The sequence below is a fragment of the Limulus polyphemus genome, unplaced genomic scaffold (assembly GCF_000517525.1).
Source record: "Limulus polyphemus unplaced genomic scaffold, Limulus_polyphemus-2.1.2 Scaffold180, whole genome shotgun sequence".
Classification (NCBI taxonomy): Eukaryota; Metazoa; Arthropoda; class Merostomata; order Xiphosura; family Limulidae; genus Limulus; species Limulus polyphemus.
In genome coordinates this window covers 641,293-664,456 of record NW_013665790.1, presented here as the reverse complement: position 1 = coordinate 664,456, position 23,164 = coordinate 641,293, and the positions used below count along the sequence as shown (strand labels likewise).

Below are 23,164 nucleotides of genomic sequence, written 5' to 3'. Positions count from 1 at the left end.
ACAATCCATTTGTTTTAAAATAATATATATATTCAAAACAAGTAAAATGTATGTACCAAAATTCTTTACACTATAGAATATCACAGTTGTATCTAAAACTCTAAATAATTCTCTTTTCTTGTCAAAAGTCCACACAGGCTGATTAAGTTACTTTAAAATCCAATTGACAAAGCAAATTATTTTTCTCTAATCTTATCACGATAGTATCAGTGAATAATTCACTTATGTTACCCCAGTTGTATCCTGAACTTTAAATAATTCCTTTTTTTTCTGTTATCACAATATAATGAGTAATAAGTTCTCTTATATTACTCCGTGAGTTAGCACAGTTGTATACAGAGCTTTAAGTAATTCTCTTGTACATCAAAAGTCCACACAGGTGGTTTCAATTACTTTAGAACCCAATTGAAAAGATGAATTATTTTTCTCTACTCTGTTTTTACTGCACAATCTGTGATAGATTCACTTACATTACCCCATGGGTTACCACAGTTGTATACAGAATTTGAAATAATTGTCTCCTTTTTGTCAAAGGCGGGTTCAATTACTTTAGAACAATCTTTGACAAGGCAAATTATACACTTTATCTCTGTTAAACTGTGAAACTTACTTTAAAATGTTGCCTGTTATGGCGAAACTAATAATCATGCAGTCTGACCTCACTTTTACTTACTTAACATTTTCTAATATAACTTCTTTTGTTGGTTACCACAGTTGTATCCAAAGCTTTAAAAGTCCAAAAATGCTGGTTCAGTTATCTTAGGACCCAATTGACAAGACAAGTTATTTTTCCTATCTCTGTTGTTGCAATACAGCTGTGAAACACACTATAGAAATCACCCATTAAGGCTAATCACTCACACACCAGCTAACTTCATGTTTTCTTTCATTAACTAACTTTTTCTATCTTCCTTATCTTGCTGTATCTGCACGTATTTATAACACACAACAGAAAAATCTAGAACTATCTAACCCTTTACTAGCAACAATGTTACACATAACTAGAAAAACTTGGAAGTTTCAAGTAAGATGTCATCAATAGTATTACTAAAGCCTAGTACAACAATCAAACTGCATACACTATGTACGACTTGTACAGAGTTACATAACAAACTTATCATAACTATCACTTTTAACACTCTTGTTATGAAAACTAACTATTCATTAAATATTAAAACACTAAATAAACTAAGTAATGACTATTAAGCTAAACAGTTTTGTATATCAAACAACCTGACCTCTTTCCTAATGGTTTTATACATGTATATTCATGTTTTATTAACAATTGATCCTTTTTTAATTTCAGTAAATGTTTCTATAACATATTTTTTCTAGATTTTTTAGGATCTGATTGTAATTTTAAAACATTTTCTTGTATCACTTATTATATTTTCTGTCATTTTACTTAGTATTTTTACAGCTGATATCGCTTCTTTACTCATATTGATATTTTTATATTCAGGATTATAATTATAAAATGAAGACAGACCTATACTAGTTATTTGAGTTCTTATACTTGAGCTATACCCATATCCTGTTGCCTGCTGACACCATTGCCGTTACATTTAATCCTTGTGTTTTTTGTGTTTGTATGATATATAAATCTTTGATTGCTTAATACTGATCATACGTGAAGAAGATAGAAAAGTTTTCTGTTGAAACATGTAGTATACACTAACTCCACACACAAAAAAAGCAGTCATTATTTCTTTGAGTAAAGAAGGACTTTCAACAAAGCAGATTGCTAGAAAAATTAAATTTATCCAGTCTACTGTAAGCTGCTGGGTGAAGAGATATTGAGAGACTGGCTGTGTGGAGCAGTGGAAGGGAAAGGATAAGAAAAAAGCTTCCACAGCAACTGATGATCATGTTCTGAAATGCATGAGCCTGCAGAATTATTGACTGTCATCCACAGATCTCAAACAAGCATGGCAGGAAACTCCAGTGGTCATTGTCACCATGTGCATCATCCAGTCTCGTCTGTGTTCAGTCATTCTCCCAGCAAGATGGCCAAGAAAGAATCCCCTCCTCACCAACAAGATGAGACTAAACTGGGCCAAAGAGCAGGTTGACTGGAATCAAGCAAAGTGATTTTCTCAGATGAATCAAAGTTCAATCTGCACGGGTCTGATGGGAAGCACTTTGTATGATGTTGATGTGGAGAAGAGTTTTGTCTGGCTTGTTTGAATGCAGTTGTGAAGCATTTGCTGGGTCAAGTGATATGGGAATGCATCTCTGGCCAGAGTGTGGGATGTCTACATTTTGGAAAAGGCACTTTCAGTGTTGACAAGTACATCAAGATCCTCATGTCCCGGTTAAAGCCAGTAACTCAGAATCATGCCAGTGGAGCTGACCAGTGCACATTCCTGGATGACTCTGCTTCATGCCACAGGGTTAAAAAGGTTGGTAATATCATGCACTCTATGAAGAAGATGTAAAAGAAAGAGGAAATTTCACTCACTTATCCTTACCTACATTTAGTCCATTGTGCACTCTATGCCACAGGGATGTCAAGCAGTCATCAAGGCCAGAGGTGGCACAACCAAATATTAAAACAAAAAACAGACTCAGTAACCACTTACATTACATTAGTGATGTGATCTTTAAATCAAAGTTTTCTTACTCAGAGAACACTTGCTTCTTTTTCAAGTATTTGTCGATTGTCCGCTGTAATATGTTTGTCATAGTTGGTCTGTTAATAAAGATGTATATATGTGTTTGGGTGACTGGAATATGAGTCAGCTTAAACCACACAATTTCCAGAACTGTTTTACACTAGTTCTGACTTCCACAATGCATAATCTCTTAAAATTTACAGGAACCAAGAAAAGTATGGAAAATTAAAATTGGGTGATGCAATAATTTTTTCCACCACACATTTAATCTTACTGTTAATGCACTAAATGGGTTGACACATTTATTGAAGAAGAGGTGATTAACAAAATGGATTGGCCATCATGCTCAAAGAACTTCAGTCCTATCTAGCATATTGGAATGCTCAATAGGAAATGCATAGTATCCAATCAAGTGGCTACAGATACTAAAGTTACCCTAAACAGTTTTTTCAGAAGGGTGGTTGAAAACCTTATGAACATTCATTTTAAGCATGCAACATTGATACCAGGCTTTGCCTTCTATTCATACACTATATTGAAGTAAATTCTCACAAACTGTGAGATGTAAAGCCACTTCTAATAAACGTTCATTTACAGGAGTATGCTGAATGACCAGTTAGTTACTTGCTTTTCAGATCACATAACATATCATTAGATACTTAATTTATGTAAAAATGAAGTGAGAAATGAATGACATCATTTTATAATGGTGATTTTTGTCTTTTCAGAACTAAAATATTATAAACTCCAGTTATCTTTTAAAGTTTTGTGTACTGTATTATTGGTTTCTTTAATTTTCATAAATTAATGTTTAATAAAGGAATTAATGAAGTAATTTTGAATATGATACTTGTATTTCTATCCTCATTTATCTTTCCATAAGTGACAATAGAAATAAGTCAATTTCCTAGGAAATTTCTCCAAGTTTATCGTATAATTATACAGTGAGAAAGAAAATAAGATTTTAGTGTAAAAACATTGTTTTTTTACATGTATTATCAGTTGCCATCTTTGTTACCTATAAAATAATTATGTATAACTTTTTTTTCTGTAAAACTTTTGTGACAACTGATTATAAATTATTTTTTCAGCCAAGTGAGCATAAAGACATCATCATACACATGACAAGACTTGTTGACAGCATCACTGTTCCTATGGCTAAAGCTTCAATTCTTTGGCTTTTAGGAGAGTATTCTGACAGAGTTCCAAAAATAGCACCAGATGTCCTTCGGAAAGTGGCAAAAACTTTCATTAATGAAGTGAGCAGAAACTTGTGTTATTTTTTATCATACACCCTTTCTCATTTTCCTGACTTTATTTTTATATAAATTAGTTTAAATTTTATTAGGTAAATTGGCAAAAAAAGCTACTTTCAGATAAAGATAACTTTCATTGTGTAATTTTCTTGATCTTTTATTGTTTAAAATCACTACATGATTCTGTATTTCTATACTAGGAGAACCGAAGGAGTTTTAATATTTTAAGGGTATAAAAACATGCAGAGATAGTAATCATTGTCTGATGGTTTGTTTACATTTTCATAAGTGATGAAAAAATTTGTGTAACAATGCAGATTCATATTTTAATATTATCAAGTTAAATGTCATTTTACTATTTTGAATTTAACTATTTACCAGTTTACCAGGAAAATCAATTAATTGCTACTCTGAAATCTACAGATGTAAAGTAAACAAGACTTCCACATCTTAATAATTGTCATGAAACTTGTTTTATTTATCATTATATTTCTTTATATTAAATGTTTCTTCACGTGTTTTGCAGGAGGACATTGTGAAACTTCAGACTTTGAACCTAGCTGCCAAACTGTATCTTACCAATTCTAAACAGACCAAGCTTCTGACACAATATGTTTTCAACCTAGCTAAGTATGATCAGAACTATGACATTAGAGATCGAGCACGTTTCCTGCGGCAACTTATCATGCCCCAAGGGGAAAAGGGAACTGTTCTTGCAAAATATGCCAAGAAGATTCTCCTTGCCTCAAAACCAGCACCCATATTGGAGTCCCGATTCAAAGGTTGGTGAAGTAGGATAGAATTGTTCTGTTTGATTTTAATGTTTATTGTGGTTTCTGATGTCCCTGGTGATAGTATATTATTACAACTGCTTTTTTCTTACTGAAGCTTGGTATGACCACAGTGGCAACTGTAAAATTCCGATATGGAAGTAGAAGATGGAGACGTGTGTTGATAGATCAAAAAACATTTATGCCAGAAATTAGGTTTATAAATAAATAAAAAAATTATAAAACTTTAAATGATTTTTAAAGCAAGACAAATGTGTTAATGAGAGTAAGAAGGATTATGATTACTAAAGTGGCCACCCAGAAATCTGATTTTTTAACATCAAAATAGCACTGAAGAACAGAGATTTCACTGTATCTAAAATAAAAGTTAATAAATAAAAAAGCACAGATAAGAATGTAGAACTGATTCTACTAATGCTTTTAAAATACTAAAATTTGATGCTCTAACATTTCTTTAGAATTCAGTGTTTTGCTATCCAGGTCTTCCACTTTTTTGTTTAAGTTGTGGTTAGACTTGTTTTAGTTTAGCAGTTACATGTATGTATAAAGAGCATGTTGAAATTAATCTCTCTATAAACTTGGCTTGTAATATACTTAAAGAAAAAAAATAATTTGATAATGGAATGCAAATGAAGCTTAATATTTATAATGTCACAAAGACTTCGATAAGTGCACACCATAGAAACTTAATACAGCATTATCAAAGGCAAGTAAAAAAACTAATACTGTACATGAATTAAACCCATTCATGCTTTCTAATGCAGTGCTATGTTTTCATAACTTATCATTATACTTAAACCTTGTTTTAGCTCTAACATATGGCTAATTAATTACAGATGTAATTTCTGACAGACTGTTCATACTTGTTACATTACACAAATGGTGGGGCCTATTAAACTTGTACATAGTAGATATATATTAGTTCTTTACTGTTTTGCTTCTCCACAATATTGTAAATTTGATTTTCCTTAAAGGATAGAAATTCATGAAGATACTTGATATATGATTTACTATTTATTGAGACAAAACGTTTTCTCATTTACTTCATTCTTCCAAAAAAGAAATTTGTAGCAAAACGTTTTGATTCACAGTTAGTGTTAGTATGTTCTATTTTTACTTATATTTTTAGTCAAATAAGTTCACAATGCGAGACAATTTTGAAATTTATTTTCTATTTTCTAGTTGAATTTTTTATTAATACCTTAAAGATTTTGCTTTAAGCTATAAGTTTATTTTATTTCTTTTAGATCATGACCAGTTTCAGTTAGGATCCTTGTCTCACTACATAAATGCAAGAGCTAATGGTTATCACGAATTGCCACATTTTCCTGAAAATGCTCCTGACCCCTCAGTTCGTAATGTAGAGGTGGTGATGCCATGGCAGGAGGTACACACCACAAAGAAAAAGAAACAAATTGTGAAAAAAAATCTTTCTATTCAGAAACTGAGACAAGCTCTCCTGAAGGTGATGGTAAGTATTTTATTTTCACTGTTTTTTTATTGTTAGAATTGTAAATTGTTACAGGGATAAAAACACTTACTTTACAGGAAAATGAAGTTTTTAATGCAATTACATGTTTTTGTCTTTGCTGACTTCAGAAGGTCAGTCTAATTTTGATGATTACAAGTAATACAATAATCCACTAAAACTGGCAGATCTGCTTGCAGAAAATAATGTTTTTTCATAATACAGTATAGCAGTTCACAAATTCTAGATTCAAGAACTATAAAATATGTGCATGTTTCAATTGTTCTTCATCCTGAACTGTACTAATTTTAATGTTGTTGATTTCACTTTTGAGGCTATATTTTGAACCACAGAGATTTATAGGGGAAAATTTTGATTCAGTAAAGTTGGTGGAAGAAAGCTAATGTGATTTTGAAGTGAATTCTGGAATTTTGATAGTTAAGCTTGGGTATTGTGTTCCAACTCTATATGATGTTCTTAATTATATTACAAAGAATTGTGGTTTTGTACAACACATGCTAGTTACCTGTATAATTTAATGTTATATATTTTCTTTTTAAAACAGCATCAGAGACATCTGAACCTGAAGAATCAGAATCAGAAAGTAAAAGTAGCGAAGAGGAAGAAAGTAATAGCAATAGTAAGTCTGGAGCTAATAGCAGTGACAGTGGAGCAAGCAGCATATCTGAGAGTGAGTCTGATTCAGAAGTGAAAGAGAAAGTTAAAGCAAACAATAAAAGTTCTAATAGTGAATCTAGCAGTGAAGAAGATTCAAGTTCTGGTGATGTTGATGAGACTGATTCTAGTGGAACAGAAGAAGAAAAGAAGCCAAAGGTACATTAAAAAATTCTGTGTTAAAAACTATATTCCTGATAGATCAGTTTCAGATATGTGATGATCTACTGCTATTGTTTAGAAATGGAAACTAATATACCAGTTGTTGATAGTTAATGTTTAAAATCTATTGCAAAGTTTCACTCTTGCATCAGTATTTTGAATTTATTATTGAAATTGTATTTTTGGTCATGATTAGAATAAAAAAAAGTCAATCACTGATATTACAAACATTCAATATATTCCACTAGAATGATTTTGAAAACTGTTTGTTACAAATTATCACATTTAGATATTTATATCAAACCTGTTAAAAAGTATGTGATGACTTATTCTAAGAATGATTTTCATGAATGAAATTTTAGGATTAAAGTTTATGTGAATGGCTCTAGATTTGGAGCTGAAACTTATAGGTAGGAACTAGGATGTTGACATTTATCTGTAGAACATCGTTTAGTGCCATTCACAGTTACTTAGAATTAGTTTTTACGCACATTTAACACCTCTCATTAATCAAACAGCAAGGATATGTGTCAAGAGCATATAAATTTTGCTTTGTGCTTATTAATAATATGAAGTATATTTTATCAGCACTTCGTTTTTGTAGTAGTTGTGTGTTGATAAGCTACAAATGGACATATTAGGTTTGTCAATTCATAAAATGTCGTTTTTTTGTGTACACAGAAACCACCTCCTAAAAAGAAAAACAAAGAAAATAAAATTTCTGAAGAAGTAAAAAACAACCTTGACTTACTTTTGGACTTAGAAGATTGTAAGTTGTTTAGAATTATTCATATGTTAGCAATCGGATAGTTTTTCAAACCTTTCTCATTTCAGAAGTTATTAGTTTAAAGGTATTTTAATTTTCTAATTATTGGTTTAAACCTCATCTAATTGTATTATATAGATAGAAAATTGTTAGAGATTTCATCTCAAAGACTAAAGTTTCAGTGATTTTTAATGTAAAAGAACAGCAAGTTATTAGATTTAAATTGATTTTGTAAGTTAAAACATCTAGAGGTACTAGTTAAAACTTGTTACATTTGAACTACCACTATATAATGTTGCTTGCTTTATCAAGCTAGAAAATATACAGATTCTTTTTGATTTTATAGTCTTAAGGAAGCAGTAGGATTTCTTAGTTTTCTCTGGTTGGAAAGGCATTAGAATTACTTCTTTTACTAAATAAATTTATTATGGCTTTTTTAACATCTCTCGTATTAGCAAATTTGGTAAAATTTTTGCACCAGGGATAGGATCACCAAAAATCAATGTTGGAATTTGATTGCAGAAGTGATACTAAAGGAAAGTTCTAATGATAAGAATTTCAGTTTTTTTTTAATAGCAAAATATTAAATACAGATGAAGATATGGCTACATAAAGATCAATGTATCAACAAATATTAGTTATACATTAGGAATGTTAGATAACTAGCACTGCAGTTGTAAACAGCCTCATTTGAAATACGTTTACAAGATACTGTATCAAGCTTAAAGATCAGCTAGTCTGTTGTGTTCTGATATCAAATGAAAAACTTTGTTTTGTAATTAAGCACACAATGGAGCTAATAACACCCTTCTCTGGATAAAATGATTTCTTTGGTTTCTCTGCTATTTTTTGTAACTTGTTTTCCTATATTAAGTAATAAATAATCTGCATCATTGGGTAAGATGATAGATTATATTCTCTTTAGTACTGATATGCTGAAGGTATTTATACAACCTGTTTTATCAATAGAATTATAGGATTCATTTTCATGTGACTTTCGAATTGGTAAATTTCTTGCCTAAGAACTATCTGTTTTAAAAACATTTCTAATATTATATGAATTTTTGCATTCTTTCAAGATGCATTTACTTTCTTTAACGTCATCACTATCTTCACTTAAGGCCGAAATGTCATTATGTATAAAATCCATATCATCATTTTCGTTATGTACAACTTCATTGATATTTACAATATTTTCCTTGTAATTTGGCCGGTTTTGTTTTATTATGCTGTTTTTTTTGCATCATTAGTACTCGCAAATACATTTTTTGACATTTTCCTCCATGTTTTCCACCTTGATTTATCAGAAATTGATAATCCATCACATTTACAGCCACAATGGGAGCATGCTAAGCATTTTGAATATCTAGGCCTTTTTATATTTGCAAGATAAATGGTTCATTTTGAATTAGAATTGCAGTTTATTCAACATTTGTTGAAGCTGATGTCAGCAATTTTTGATCCATTGATTTGGATCAGCCAGTGTTCCACTGAAGCTAAAAATAGGATAAATCTTTGTCTATTTTGGCCAGTGATATTGTTCAAAAAAGAAAACCGGGAAAACTGCTTCTGCAATGGGTCATTTTTTTTTACAAACATGAACTTACCCAATCTGCAGATATGGGCATTAGTAAAAGTTACTTTTGATATTTGAAATTCATTTCTTTTCAACAAAGCATTCAGAACTTAGGTAGCAGCTTTATCATTTCTGAACAAGGGCTCAGTAATTCATATTTATAAAACAAAACAGTTACTATTGAATATTTTTAATTAACCAAAATAAAAATTTATTCTTTAAGTATAATAATAAATTTTGGTTATTTCAAAGCTAAAAACAGATCCAGAACAGTTTTAGAAATTAGTTCACTTATAAGTGTAAACCCAGTCGTGGTAATCCAAATTTTGATAGCAATGTTTATATTTTGCAGTTTTTAATTGCTAACTTTTCTTCTTTTGATTCCATGCATAATTTAGTGATAATTGGTAGTTTATTTCTTTGTTTGTGAAGTACACCAGTCCGATTCACTGTAAGGTAATAAACTAAACACATAACATCTAGGCCCGGCATGGCCAGGTGGTTAGGATGCTCCACTTGCAATCTGCGGGTTCGAATCCCCGTCACACCAAACATGCTTGCCCTTTCAGCTGTGGGGACATTATAATATGATGGTCAATTCCACTATTTGTTGGTAAAATAGTAGCCCAAGAGTTGGCGGTGGGTGGTGATGACTAGCTGCCTTCCCTCTAGTCTTACACTGCTAAATTAGGAACGGCTAGTGCAGATAGCCCTCATGTAGCTTTGCGCCAAATTCAAAACAAACAAACATAACATCTATGCATATTTTTCATGACTACAGCACCTCCTCAATAATCCAGTCATAAATGGTTGTATTTATTTGCTTCTTTGTCATTGCCCTAATACTCATTCAGTAATCCAGTATTTGTTAGTTATATAGATTTTTTCTATACAGATAACCAATTTTAAGTTTGAGCCAGTAAAAAAATTGAAATAAAACCAGCACAGTGCATACTATAATATCAATGTTGGTGAAAAAGATCAACTATTCTAAGTAAAAACTATAAAGTAGGCATTAGAAGGAGCTGTAAAAGGTGAAAAATTAGTGAAATAAAAACATTTAACTCATTTTTGTTGTTGTTAAAAGTAATCTTTTAGCTTTAATTTAAATATTGGTCCAAACATCAGTCCAGCTTTCAATGTAGTATCTATTTTGTTAGTTTCCTTAACCTCAAGCTCGGGTCCAGTAATCCAGCCAACATCAGCTACTAATATCCTTACACCATCTACAGAGAAAACATCATCCTTTGTTCAGAGTCCTCTCTTTTCTCCTGTAAGTTATTTTGCTTGGCTTATAACTTTGATTATGTATTCTGGTTAGTTTTATACAATTATAACATTTCTGGTGCATCTGTTACCTGTTATACAAAAATTATAAGTGTTAACCTGTGATATTTGATAGATTCAAGCTTTGAAACTAATCAAGTATTTATTTTTTTGTTTTGGAAAAAATTAAAGCTGAATGCAAAAAATCAAAACATGGGACTAAATGACAATGAGATATGTATTATAGAGCATGTGTCTGTCTGATAGTAACAAATATTTTCCAATTTCCTGAGCACCATTAAACCACATACTTTGTTCATTTTCGTATCTCTATGAGTTTCATATCTGTTTAAATGTCTTCCCTTGCCACTGTGGACATATACATAAGAGCAATCTCTGTGAAGGCAGTGAAATAAATGCTGTGGTTGGCATGGTTATTTTACTAGTTTAATTTTAATATCATTGTCTTTTTTTTTATATAAAATTGATATTGGTAAGTTAAATTATCAAGAATATAGTCAGAAGTACTCTGATGACACTTTGGAAATATTTGCAGTAAAAATCTCATTCCTTTGGTTTATGTTCTTAGACATAGTAGAAGTTAAGTCTTTGTTGTTCTGTGCTCTCTCTTGTGTCTCCCAGTGGGTCAGTGGTAAGGTTATGGACTAAAATTATAAAATCTGTGGTTTGATTATTTGTGGTAGACAGAACACATATACCACATTGTGTAGTTTAGTGTTAAAACAAAGAAACACAGTGTTGTCTCTTGTATATATATCTGTGTGATTTGTTCATATTTAATAATTATCTTTATCTGTTCTGAAATATTTGTTTTTGATTCTACCCCTTATTCAGTTGCTGGGGTGCTGCTTTCAAGCAACTGAACAATAACTTGTGTATCTCACATACAGCCTTCTGGCAATAATCAAAAAAATTGTAATTGTACTGCTTGGTAAATATTTGTTAGTAAATGTTCACAGTATTTAAGAGCAATAAGTGACTGTATATTTTTAAGACAAATGTTATTCAAGGTTATATTGTAGGTCATTATTGTACGTTTCTTTTTAGTGAGATTAGAGTATTTGGCAATGAATGTTGGTCATTTAATTGTCAGTTTTTTTACTTGTGTGTTATCAACTCAAGGTGAACAATCCAGTGTTTATTCCAACAAAACAACATGAACTGCTTAATCGGTACAGTGGGAATGGCCTAATTGTTTCTTATCGGTTCACACGAACATCAAATATCTACTCACCAAAGATGACATCTGTAGAGCTGAATTTTGTCAACAATGGGAGTGATGAGATTAAGAAGCTTTACATTCCAGATAAGGTAATAGCCTTATTTGTTAGTGGGTTTGTGTTTGTTGTAACATTTTTATCTAACGTAGTATTAAAACTTCCTCATCTTATCTTTTTAAACATCAAATATATCTTATGTAATAAATTTCTAATAAAAGCTCTGTTCATGCATTTGACAAGCTGAGAATAAGAAATATGCTTAAAAAGCTTTGGGAGTAAACATTACCTATTATTAGGATGCACTTGAGCAAATTAATATTAATTTCCAATCAAAGCAAGCTGTCCGCTTAAATCAAAACAAAAATTCAATACGTTATATATATTTTTCTTCCTTATAAAGATTAGAATGTATTGTTTCATTAGTTGATATTCTTGTTGTTAATGATTTTTTTTGGTGTTAACTCAGTAATAACTTGGATATATTGGTCAGCTTAGGAAATTTTTGTTAGTCCTAAATTGATATTTTAAGCTGTTTATTCAAAACAACCTCTATAGTCATTCATTCAGGAGTTCGTATAATAAAAGATAATAAAACTATTAAATATTGTAGCAAATATTGTTAATGATGAAAATAACATTACAAAAATAATAGTATACATTAGTGAGTGCTCCACTACTGATTGCTCTCTCTTATTTCTAGTTGCCAATGTGTCATATAATGTGCGCTTTATTTTGAAAATATGTTGTATCATGAAATATATTTATTCAGCATATATTGTTCCAAGCGACTTCTGTCAAACATGTTTTTTTTGTAACCGAGTAAAGGGGTTTTCACTCATCAGTGTAGTACGAGGAAATCATAATTGAGTTAATATTCCTATTAACAACTAATGGATGTAGAACAGTTGAAGATAAAACATTCAAGCATATGTTTTTCTCCAACTTCAGCTATAAAACAATACTAGACAGCTTGATTTTCATTTAGAAAAATACATAGTGTGTCACTGTGTTAACCCAGTGTCATAACCTAAGAACTTTATTTAATACAAGAAGGCTATATTATCCTACTTTCAAATATCATTGTGCTTATGAATCTTTGTTTTATTAATTTATTACCATACTCCTTTTCCTCAGGTGTGAAGCAAAACAAGAAAAAATAACTCTGAAGAAGGGATATTTACCTTCCACTAGTTTTTGAGTTATTGATTTTTGTTTTGTGATTTATTGAAGTTTTTATCATCCTGGTTTTTTAGTATCATGAATGTGTCTCATTAAAAGTATATGCATACAGTATTGTTTCTAGTGCTTGAGACTCCAAAAAAACATGTGGGTTTAACTTGTTAATATTGACAATGTGAAATAAACAATTGATACTGGAGAATTGATTTTTTAAATATGTTTATTTAAAAACAGTTATCTCTAATTTTAAAATGTTCTTAATATTTGGTTGTTTTAGAAAAATAATAAGAAAATTAACACTGTGGCACCTGGATGGGTACATTGTGCACTGATGGGAAAAATGCACCATTAATTAAGATAATCATAAACAAAACTTGCAGTTTTTCTTCTACTCATTAAATATTTTCCTAAACCTAAAGTTCTTCTAAAGTTTCAATCTGTTGTATTTTATTTTCAATGCAATAACATCATACATTAAGTTTGTGTCAAACTGATACAATTGGACATTTTAGAGTTAAACACTTCAATACTCAAGACAATTAACATTGTTTTTTTGCTTTACATCATGATCTACAAAGGTTCTTGGTTTCAGTTTGTTTATGTTTTAGACAGAGAATGCTAACATATTCATCACAAGAATCAATATATCACTATGAAATAAATAAACCAATAAAATTATAATGTTTAAAGACAAAGCTAAGATTTGGTTACTGACCATCTGTGTACTTTACAAAAACTTGGATAATTTCATTTTAAGCCTTTAGTAGTCCCTTAAGAAATACGAAAGCACACACATGTTTTCCAGTGACAGCCTAGATAATTTGGCATAATCAGTTGTTTCTGTGCTTCAAATTATGTTAACTTATTATTAGGCAAATTGTTGCCATCTGGTCAAGACTAAATTTAGCAATAGGTTGTGTATTTGAAAGTTCCTCTGCCAGATTAAAAACAACTACTAGCTTGTTCCAACAATGATCACTGATTGAATAACTTAGAAACATATATGTAAGACATTACATAAGGGAATGGCACACATGCTACATGTATTTAAAGAAACAACTGAAATCCTCACCTTTTTTTGCTAATATATTTTAGAGTCATGCAAGAAATATATAATTGAAGAGAAAGCCCACAATTTATGGCTTTGTTAACTTAACTGTTCTTTAAATAGCTACAAAGTCAGGAGAATTTAAATAATTTAACCACTGAGATGTAATTTTTGAAGGCAGAATTTAAGATAAAAAGTGAGGAACAACAAACACATGTAATATTAAACAATTGATGTTTGTAATATATTTCTATTTTAACAAATGCAAAATACTTTCCATTTTTTATTGTGGCTATTACAAAAAATAATAATGAATATAGTGGAGACTGAATATTTGCAAAGCAATTTCATGCAATTTACAGCTTTATCATAATTACTATATGCAAACTGTCATCACCAACTTTACATCAAACAAGTCAGGAGATAGAAACAATAATAAAGTAAGTCTCTGTGGTACAGATCTGCTGTTGTGTACTAAACAATATGGTGTTTAAAACAGTATCAAACAAACTTTTGAGGTATAAAAAGTCTGACTAAACACTGTACAGTTTCGCCAATCACAACTTTATTTGCATCATATTTGGATTCTAAGAATGGTCAACTGTTGAGTGTGCTGGACTGTGGATTTGAGGATCCATGATTTGTGTCGAAATGCCACACACACACACACACACACACACACACACACACACACAAACAAATTGAGCTTAACACTTTGTGGTCATGGGTGAATTATAAAAGTGACAGCCAAGTACAGCCATTATACATGGTAAGCTATATCTTGAGATTTTAGCTCATAGCAACTGAAACCTTTCATAGTCTCCAGTGGAACTGTGGCATATGAATACAACCCCCCCCCCCCAAAAAAACAAACCAGAAAACATTAACAATAAAATGCCTCTAGGATTTTTTATGTAAAAATTGGGGGTTTGAAATTTTTTCAAAAGTCCAGTAATAACTATTGTTAGTGAATGTTCCATTATTACTTTTTTATGTTGATGTCACTGTCTTGTCTTTGAACTTACAACCAGCTACTGGGCTAAATTACAGGTTGACTGACTTTTGTATTTCTATAAAAAAATGTGTAGTAGGTGAGGTACATTACGATTCCTTGCTTGTCAAACCAAACTTCCAGTTGTCTTATTCATTACATTTAATAAAGCATTCACATGCAAACATGAAAATGCTTATTTTCCATTTCTAGAAAGTTCTAAAGAGAAAATCTATTAATACTCTTTAAATTCAACTGAGAAATATGCCACTTCTTTAGAAATTCTGTAAGTGATACTTTTACACACAGGGTTTTAAGCAAGTATCATGTGTAATAACAAATATGAAATGTCACATCAAATTAAGATAATCATAGGTACATACTTTTTATCTAATTTACATTATACTGATGTTTTTAATTATAACAATTAGAAGGTTACTAATTAGACTCCTTGATACAGCAGACTATAATTTTGTCTTGCTTGTAATAGAAGCATTAAGTGATTCTATATTTGACTGCATGTAAAGGGCAAGATCTTTTTACTTTTTGTACTTATTGACTAAAAAAGCTGCAGTATTGTATTTTTTAACTGTAATGATTAACTTTTAATTACATTTTAAAATGCTATGAAAAACAGTATTTAGTCTGAGAAATTGAACACAAAGTAAGGTTTCACGACAAAACTTAATTTTTTTTAACCTTATGTTTACTGCATGTTCAAAGTGTGCATGTCACTAACTTTTATAGTTACATTTAAAAGTTAATTAAATAATTTTGTTTTTAACGAATGTCAGTAAGATTTTAATCAAAATGTAGTTTATAATTCAAATTTTTGTATTATCTAAATTTTAATTTTTTAATTTCAAAAGGAAACATTTAAATAACTTCTTAATCTTAACTTGTTTGTGTCATATGATTCCCTTGCACTCGAAATTGCCCATTTTAGGTTTTCTTTCTACCTTTTTATAAGTTTATTATTACAAACTCATACTATAGATATTGAAAAGCCTGGTTATAAATTTAGAACCTTAATTCATCTTCACATCCCACTGACTCAGTGGTGAGTCTCACAGTTTAAAGCAATTAAATTCAGGTTTTGATACCTGCAGTTGGCATAACACAGATAGCCAAATTTGCAGCTTTGTGCTTAATAACAAACAAACTGATCTTCGCCTTGACTTGGATGTAAAATAAAAATGTCAAATCAACATGACAAGTCCCTCCTGTACCATTCTGCCTTTCACAAAATATCAGTAACTCTTGCTGATATTGCTATTGGATTATTTATAACCAATAAAAAGAGAAGCTTTTTTTATGTGATTCTTTATATGGGCCATTTTGTTTTGCTGTTTGTAAGTAGATATTTGGCTTTAGTTTCATTATTTGCAATCATGGCTTACACAATTTTTTTTTAACCTGTTTATAGCTTAAGTAGAAAGCCAGTTAGATTGTGGTAGTTCTGAGACTTTCTACAGTAATGCTTTATAAATTCTTTATGTTCTAAAATGCATATTTAAAATGACAATGTTCTTTGTCCACAAAATAATTCATTTTTATTTTATTACAAATGTGTACTTTAAACAGTTCCTACACTGAAACATGAATACTCAAGTCACACTGACAACATATCTGGCAGAATTATATCATAACAAGCTCTCCATATACAAATAGAGTTTAAAAAACAGGTTTGCTAGGCTTGGTATGTTTGTTGACCTTTTCATGCTATGAATACAAATATTTCTTTTCATCTTACAGTTTCATATTTAATTTACATAACCTACAGAACTTCCTAAATGAATATCAAGATGTTTTAGCAAGACTATATTTTATTCACATTTGGTTTCATTTAGTTAAACCATCTCGGAGTACACTAAAACTATATTATATCTCAGCTGGACAGCTTTGTGTAAATAAATGGTTGAGTTACAACCACACCATGCATGGTTGACTCAATGTAGGATATCAAGTATCAGATATGTTGTCAGTGTGACTTGAGTATTCATGTTTCAGTGAAGGAACTGTTTAAAGTACATATTAGTAATTTTTGTAAAGTAAGATTTTTACAGGTAATGCTGAAGAACAAAAGACCATTGTTTTTCTTTTGTTTGCTTAAGTGCATCTGTAGAATAGGTGATGTTTACCTCAAAAGGGTCATAAGCATGTTAACCTTAAGTAACAATATTTAGACACAAGAGATTAGCTTCTCTTGTAAAATATTTGACAGAACAAATATACTTTGATTAATCTTTTTTAATTTTCATTAGGCCATTTAGATATCCTTGCATTATTTGTTGTCATATTATTTTTGTAATGGATATATGCTAATTTTTCACCTGGGGTTTTATGGACATTTTTATTTCAATACTGGAAATGTCTTACAGTGAAATGATTTAACATTTTGGGGAAACATGTTTAATCTAGTTTGAATCTCTAACTTTTCAAATAATATTGTTAATTCAAAATCTTTGATCTTTGCTTATAATAGGGTTTTAATTTTTGATTATAATTCTTTGCATGTTGTTCTTATTGTCTGTTTTTTTATTTAATTTTTATCCAACTTGGTAGAAATCAGGAGATATGGAAATTAAAGGAATGCCAGAGATAGGTATGTGTTTCTCTTCAGCTTATATTTTTCTTATGTTCATTTGAAATAACTTCATCAAAGTTTGTAGTTACAATGCAGAAACTGAAAGTATGAGTAATAAGCTTTCTTCAGTATCAGAATAATACATTTATTACAAAATTTCCACTAAAACTAGTCTAATACTATAAAACACTGTGTGTGTGTATGTTTGTCTGTCTGTCTTTTGGTCATGCACTGATGTCATTGCAACTTATTAGGTAATTTAAGTAGTTTGGCTTCTTGTCAATTAGATGTGAGTAGTCTACGATTGATCGAAAATTAAAGATATATTTGGATTAAAATGTACAAAAAATTGCACCTTTTTTTTTTGCAATTTGAAAATGTATCTTTGTTAAATTGTCGAATTATGCCAGAAAGAATGTAAGTATACTTTAGTAGTCATTTTATACAACATATTAAAAGCTTATCAATGTTTTTAAAAAGGTTTAATGTTAGGTTGTACAATAATATCAGAAGATTATTCATTGATAGTATTAAGTGTGGTAAGGTTTAGCCCTAACTGAACTAAAGCAAAAAACGTACACAAGTTAGTGTTAATTTATCTCTTTATCGAATATAGTCCGTACTTAATAAAGGCTTAACTAATATCAGAACTAAGACAAGTGGACTTATAGATTTCAGTGTCTGTGATTAGAATTCTTTTGTATTACTCTAGAAATCCTGTATTTAAAGAAGTACTGTTGCAGTAATGATACTAAACTAGTTTAATAATAGTGTTCTAATCAGGTATTGTATGCATTGTCTAATTTAAAGATAACATTATTTGTGAAATCATAGCATTAGAAATAAAACTACAAATTATTTTACATTTTTAGCATTTCTTCCTGTGGGTCATTCAGTATCAACAAACATTGGTATTGATTACAATGAAAGTACCCAACCAGCTAACTTAGAGATTACTACTGAGAAGCAGAAGTTTAATGTAACAATCAAAGCTCCCATTGGTGAAATCCTACAACCTGTTATAATAAATGAAGATAATTTTTTGACACAACAAGGTAAGGATATTTAATAATGTGTTTGTTGGAGCATAAATGAAGACTAGTTCTTATAAAGAACTGGTTAATATCTTTAACCTCAAATGAACATTAATTACTAAGTATATAGAACAAGCTTATATCCAGAACCAGTCTTCAAATTTCACTCCTTTTTCAATTACTAGCCAGACCTGATTAATTCTTACCTTGTAAGAGAATGGTTGATACAATTAAAGTCAGAGTTTGATCAGTAGTATAGTTAAAGCTTTAAATCTGGTCTGTTGATCTTTTGTTAGTTTGATACATGAGATTTATGAAATGAATACCTGATCTGTACTATGGCTGAATGGCAGTAGGAGAGAGCAAAGGATACATTTGCATTGGGTCCAATCCCAAAAAGTTAGAGAAAATTTCAAGCTCTGTTATGGACCCTAGAATAGGACTTTGCATGAGACCTCTTGACTACTATAATATGTCATCACCCCTACAGTTTAGTATAGTTAAATGTTACAACTTTTAAAAATTTGAGAGTGGTTTGACTATGAAAGTGTTTGCTTGTATGATATTTTTTTTTCTAAACCTTTAAATGGGTGTTAAAAATAAAAAAATAGCCTAAAAAAAGGACTATAATTATGAAATTTAAAGACTTTCATAAGTAAATATGTTTTGATGCTAAATGGTTAAGTAACAGGTGAGAATAAAAGAGAAGTAATAAAATTTACTATGTATATGTAATTATCTGTGAAGGAAAGAGGGAGTACCCATGGGAAAATCTTGTCCAGAGTCTGTCAGATCCATACTATGACTACAATTGAGTATTCTTAGATTAGTATCTGACTTTTAATGTGACTGAGTTACACTGTACTCTAAGCTCATATGTGACCTGTACTGTGACTAAGTGTTATAAGTTAATGTTTGACCTGTTTTGTAATTGTTTTAAGGTTATTATCTGACTTCTATTTTGGCTAAATATTGTGAAGTAAGTTAAGATCTGACCTGTATTGTAACTAGGTATTTTGTATTACATTTAACATTGTTATACTTCATTACAGAGCCAATATTCTAGCTATTTACTGTATGATTCAGGTATTCATTTAGTTTCTTATTATTTTTGTATCAGCATAAACATTAGTTTCTGTTTGCACTCTTGGTAATGACCTGTTACTTGATTCTACACGTAAATAGTAATATGTAATTTAGCTCAGATGCTACTTTCCTTTAAAGTTACACTGTTTGAGCTGTTTAGTGGGGTTATCATTTGTTGCAAGATGTTTTTAGGGAGGGTTGTAAATGTTTTGTTTTTACCCTGCTATATTGATGCTATGTTATTCATGAATATTAAATCCTGATGGTACTAGATGCAAATGGCTAAGTTTTGTGTGTTTGGTAAGTAAACTATACTCTAATATATCTTTATTGTTATGTTCATTAACAGCATTGGTTATAATGTTCAATATAACTAATTTTAGTAATTTTGAATTTTTATTTTATTTCCATACTTTTATTATGAAGATTGATTTGTATTGTAAGCATTATATTTGTATTTAGGACTAACTCTAGTAATTATTGTTAAGCTGGCTAAACCTCAGAGATCTTATTGGAATTATGGACAAAAGTATTGTTAGCAGTGAGGGTGCCCAACTGACAAAACAATGCATTCTAATCTTTATAAGTAAGGATTTAACAAAAGTTAATCTAATTAGCTATTTTCATTACCAGGTTGATTTCTAGTTTTGCTCTAAGTACATAACTTCTGTGATTGGAAGTTTATTATTAATATCTGATGAGTACTGTATCTGCATATTTGAAGAGTTAATATTTAGTCTGTATTGTGAGTATTCTAATGAGTAATGTGACCTATACTTTGACTGATTATTTTAAGCTTCATATCTGACCTACACCGTGATTGAGCATTATAAGATTTATTGTATGATGAATAGTATGACTGAGCTTTTAAAATGTGTACTTAACCAGTAATTTATGCTGTATATTTTCTATTATTGTTTGTTTTTTGTTGCTACAGGCAAATTAAAAGGAATGAATGAAAACAGTTGTACAGTAGAGTTACCTAATGAGAAGACTGATGGGAAACACATTGTGTCAAAATTATATGAAGTTGCAAACATCATGCAGGTGTTAACGACAGATGAAACCTCTGGAATTTATAGGTAAGGATTCAGTTTAGTTGGACATTTGTAAGGAAGTTATTTATGTAGATGCATATTTGATGGAGTTTTGTGCAATTGTACAGATAACCTCTGTCAACGTTTCCCAAATGTGAAGTGTGTTAATATATATGTGGCTGTTTTACCTGTGCTTTTTATTAAAATAATCAGAAAAATAGTTTTCAGGAAAAGGGAAAATGTGATTTGCTGTAATTTTCTTTTATCTTATAGATATAGTTTGAGCTACTTATAAGAAGTTTTGGCACAGTTTTTTGTATGATGCTACACTGTAGTCTTTCTATATTTATTAAGGATCTGACAAGTAGAAGTTTTGGTGGGCAAATAAGATTTTGGTATTTTTGTATGGGATAGTACATGTACCATTACATGTTGAAAATGCACCACAGGTGCAAGCTACCACTTAATGATAGTATAGTGTTGAACCATTCATGTTATTGTTTTTTAAAACTTTGTATTGATGTTTAATTCTACATGAGCAAGCAGCCATTGCAGGCCCTTTATGTGAATGTGGCACAAGACAGTGATTTACACCCCCACTCCTGATCTCCTGCTGAGACTGTGTTCACTGTTAGTTTTGTTGTCACTATGGTGATTACCTGTGGCACACAGTGGGTGGGCATGATAGTTATGTAAACTGCAAAATGTCTATCTGTATCATGACTGCTATGGCTCCCACTCTTTAACACAGGGGAAAATGTTAGTGTTTAGAAACTAGCAGAAAGCACCAGTGGGCTATATGATGCATTATGTGTAACATTTATAATATTGTAAGATAATCCACTGGTGGAAATGACATCAGATTATCCGCTTCATTGCAGAATAATCTGATCAGATTGGATTTCATGAAATAATGCTGCATTGGATCAAATATTTGTGTATACACAATGCTTACGTTTTTTTTATATTTAGAATTATGTATTCTCTCAAACATGGAACCAATTTTACTTTTGTCTATTTTCCAAAAATTAAAAAAAAATCACATCTAATTTGTAATATAGCATAAGCTGGACAGTTAAGTTATTCATATTTAGCTTTGTAGTAAGTAGTGATCTCACAGTTATGCAGCTTCAGGTTGTAATTATAAATTTACTTGTTTAAATATTACTGACCACAAAAGTAAGCCTTTATTAAATGTTTGTAATATAAACAGAAAAATTAAGCTATAAATTTTATTTCTTAAAGAAGAAGAAAAAAATATACAGACACATCCTGTAAGTAGAAAAGAAGAGTACTTGGTATATTGCTTGGTTTTGCAAAGTTCTGTATATATTTTCTGTGTGTTGTGTATATTTGCATTTCACTTGCATTTTTATATTTGTGCAAACAGTTAACATTGTTTATTATGGATGGTAAGAAAAACAGTATTATATATAAATGAACTCTTACTTATTTTATACATTACTTTTCTCTTCTTTTTTTTTCTTCTTTCCAGGTTTTCTTCCAAAACATTGTCCAGTGAGTCCTTGGTGTTGGTATCAGTTCAAGTTCTGAACAATGGAAAAGCCTATATTACTGTAAATTGTGAAAAAATTATGATTGGTTCAATGCTACTAAAAGAATTACGAGAAGCCCTAGGGAAGTAATACAAACTGAGAAGTTAAGAAAGTGAACAGAAATTGGTCATGCAAATAGAGGTTTAAGATGCATGTTATGTTATTTGGCAAGTGAATTATGAAATACATCTGATACGAAATTTTCAGAATTTATTCAAAAGTAAGAATTTTTTGATTGTTTATCAATTAAATAAAGATTATGTGTTGTATTTGGCTTTCAGTAAAAATGTTCAATAGCTGGGAAGTACAAGATTATTACATACGAGCAGAAAGATATTGAACATTGTTTAGAAAATGCAGAGTTGACCAAAAACAAATTGTGGGTGTTTGGCTAACTTGAAATACAAGTAAAAAATGCTATAAATTTAGTATGCTGATCTTAATAATGAACAGAAAAAGTTACTTTTGAATGTACATTACTTTTAATCAGTGTAAGTTAATATATCTGGCAATTGATATTGTAAATTAATCATTTGAGAACTATGGTTTAATACATGTTTGATAATACTTTGAACTTATTCAGTAACAGAGACATAAAGTAACAGTTATTGTTCATAAACTTGTGTATCTAACATTCCAAGAACAAGATTAATTTGCTTTGCTTACACTTTTTTTAACAGCAAGAGCAACATGACATAGGTAGTATTACACATCATCTTTCTAGAAACTGATAATTATACAAACTTGCATATAATTCATAGGAAAAAATGAAACTGTGTGACTTCATTGAAATACTACCCAAGACTAAATGTAATGACTATTATCTGTAT

At 30.3% G+C, this 23,164-nt stretch overlaps 1 protein-coding gene across 1 annotated transcript in view; it reads left to right on the top strand.

Annotated features, from left to right (window-relative positions):
• LOC106478108 (AP-3 complex subunit beta-2-like) overlaps positions 1-23,158 on the top strand; it is a 71,565-nt gene extending 48,407 nt beyond the window's left edge. Inside the window, 12 exon segments of the mRNA XM_022381634.1 lie at positions 3,707-3,874; positions 4,398-4,653; positions 5,910-6,074; positions 6,077-6,127; positions 6,702-6,964; positions 7,649-7,736; positions 10,470-10,582; positions 11,719-11,907; positions 17,600-17,639; positions 18,494-18,676; positions 20,679-20,823; positions 22,274-23,158. Of these exon segments, the coding sequence (XP_022237342.1) occupies positions 3,707-3,874; positions 4,398-4,653; positions 5,910-6,074; positions 6,077-6,127; positions 6,702-6,964; positions 7,649-7,736; positions 10,470-10,582; positions 11,719-11,907; positions 17,600-17,639; positions 18,494-18,676; positions 20,679-20,823; positions 22,274-22,424 (1,812 nt within the window). The 3' untranslated portion in view covers positions 22,425-23,158.
• Positions 23,159-23,164: the final 6 nt, after the last annotated feature.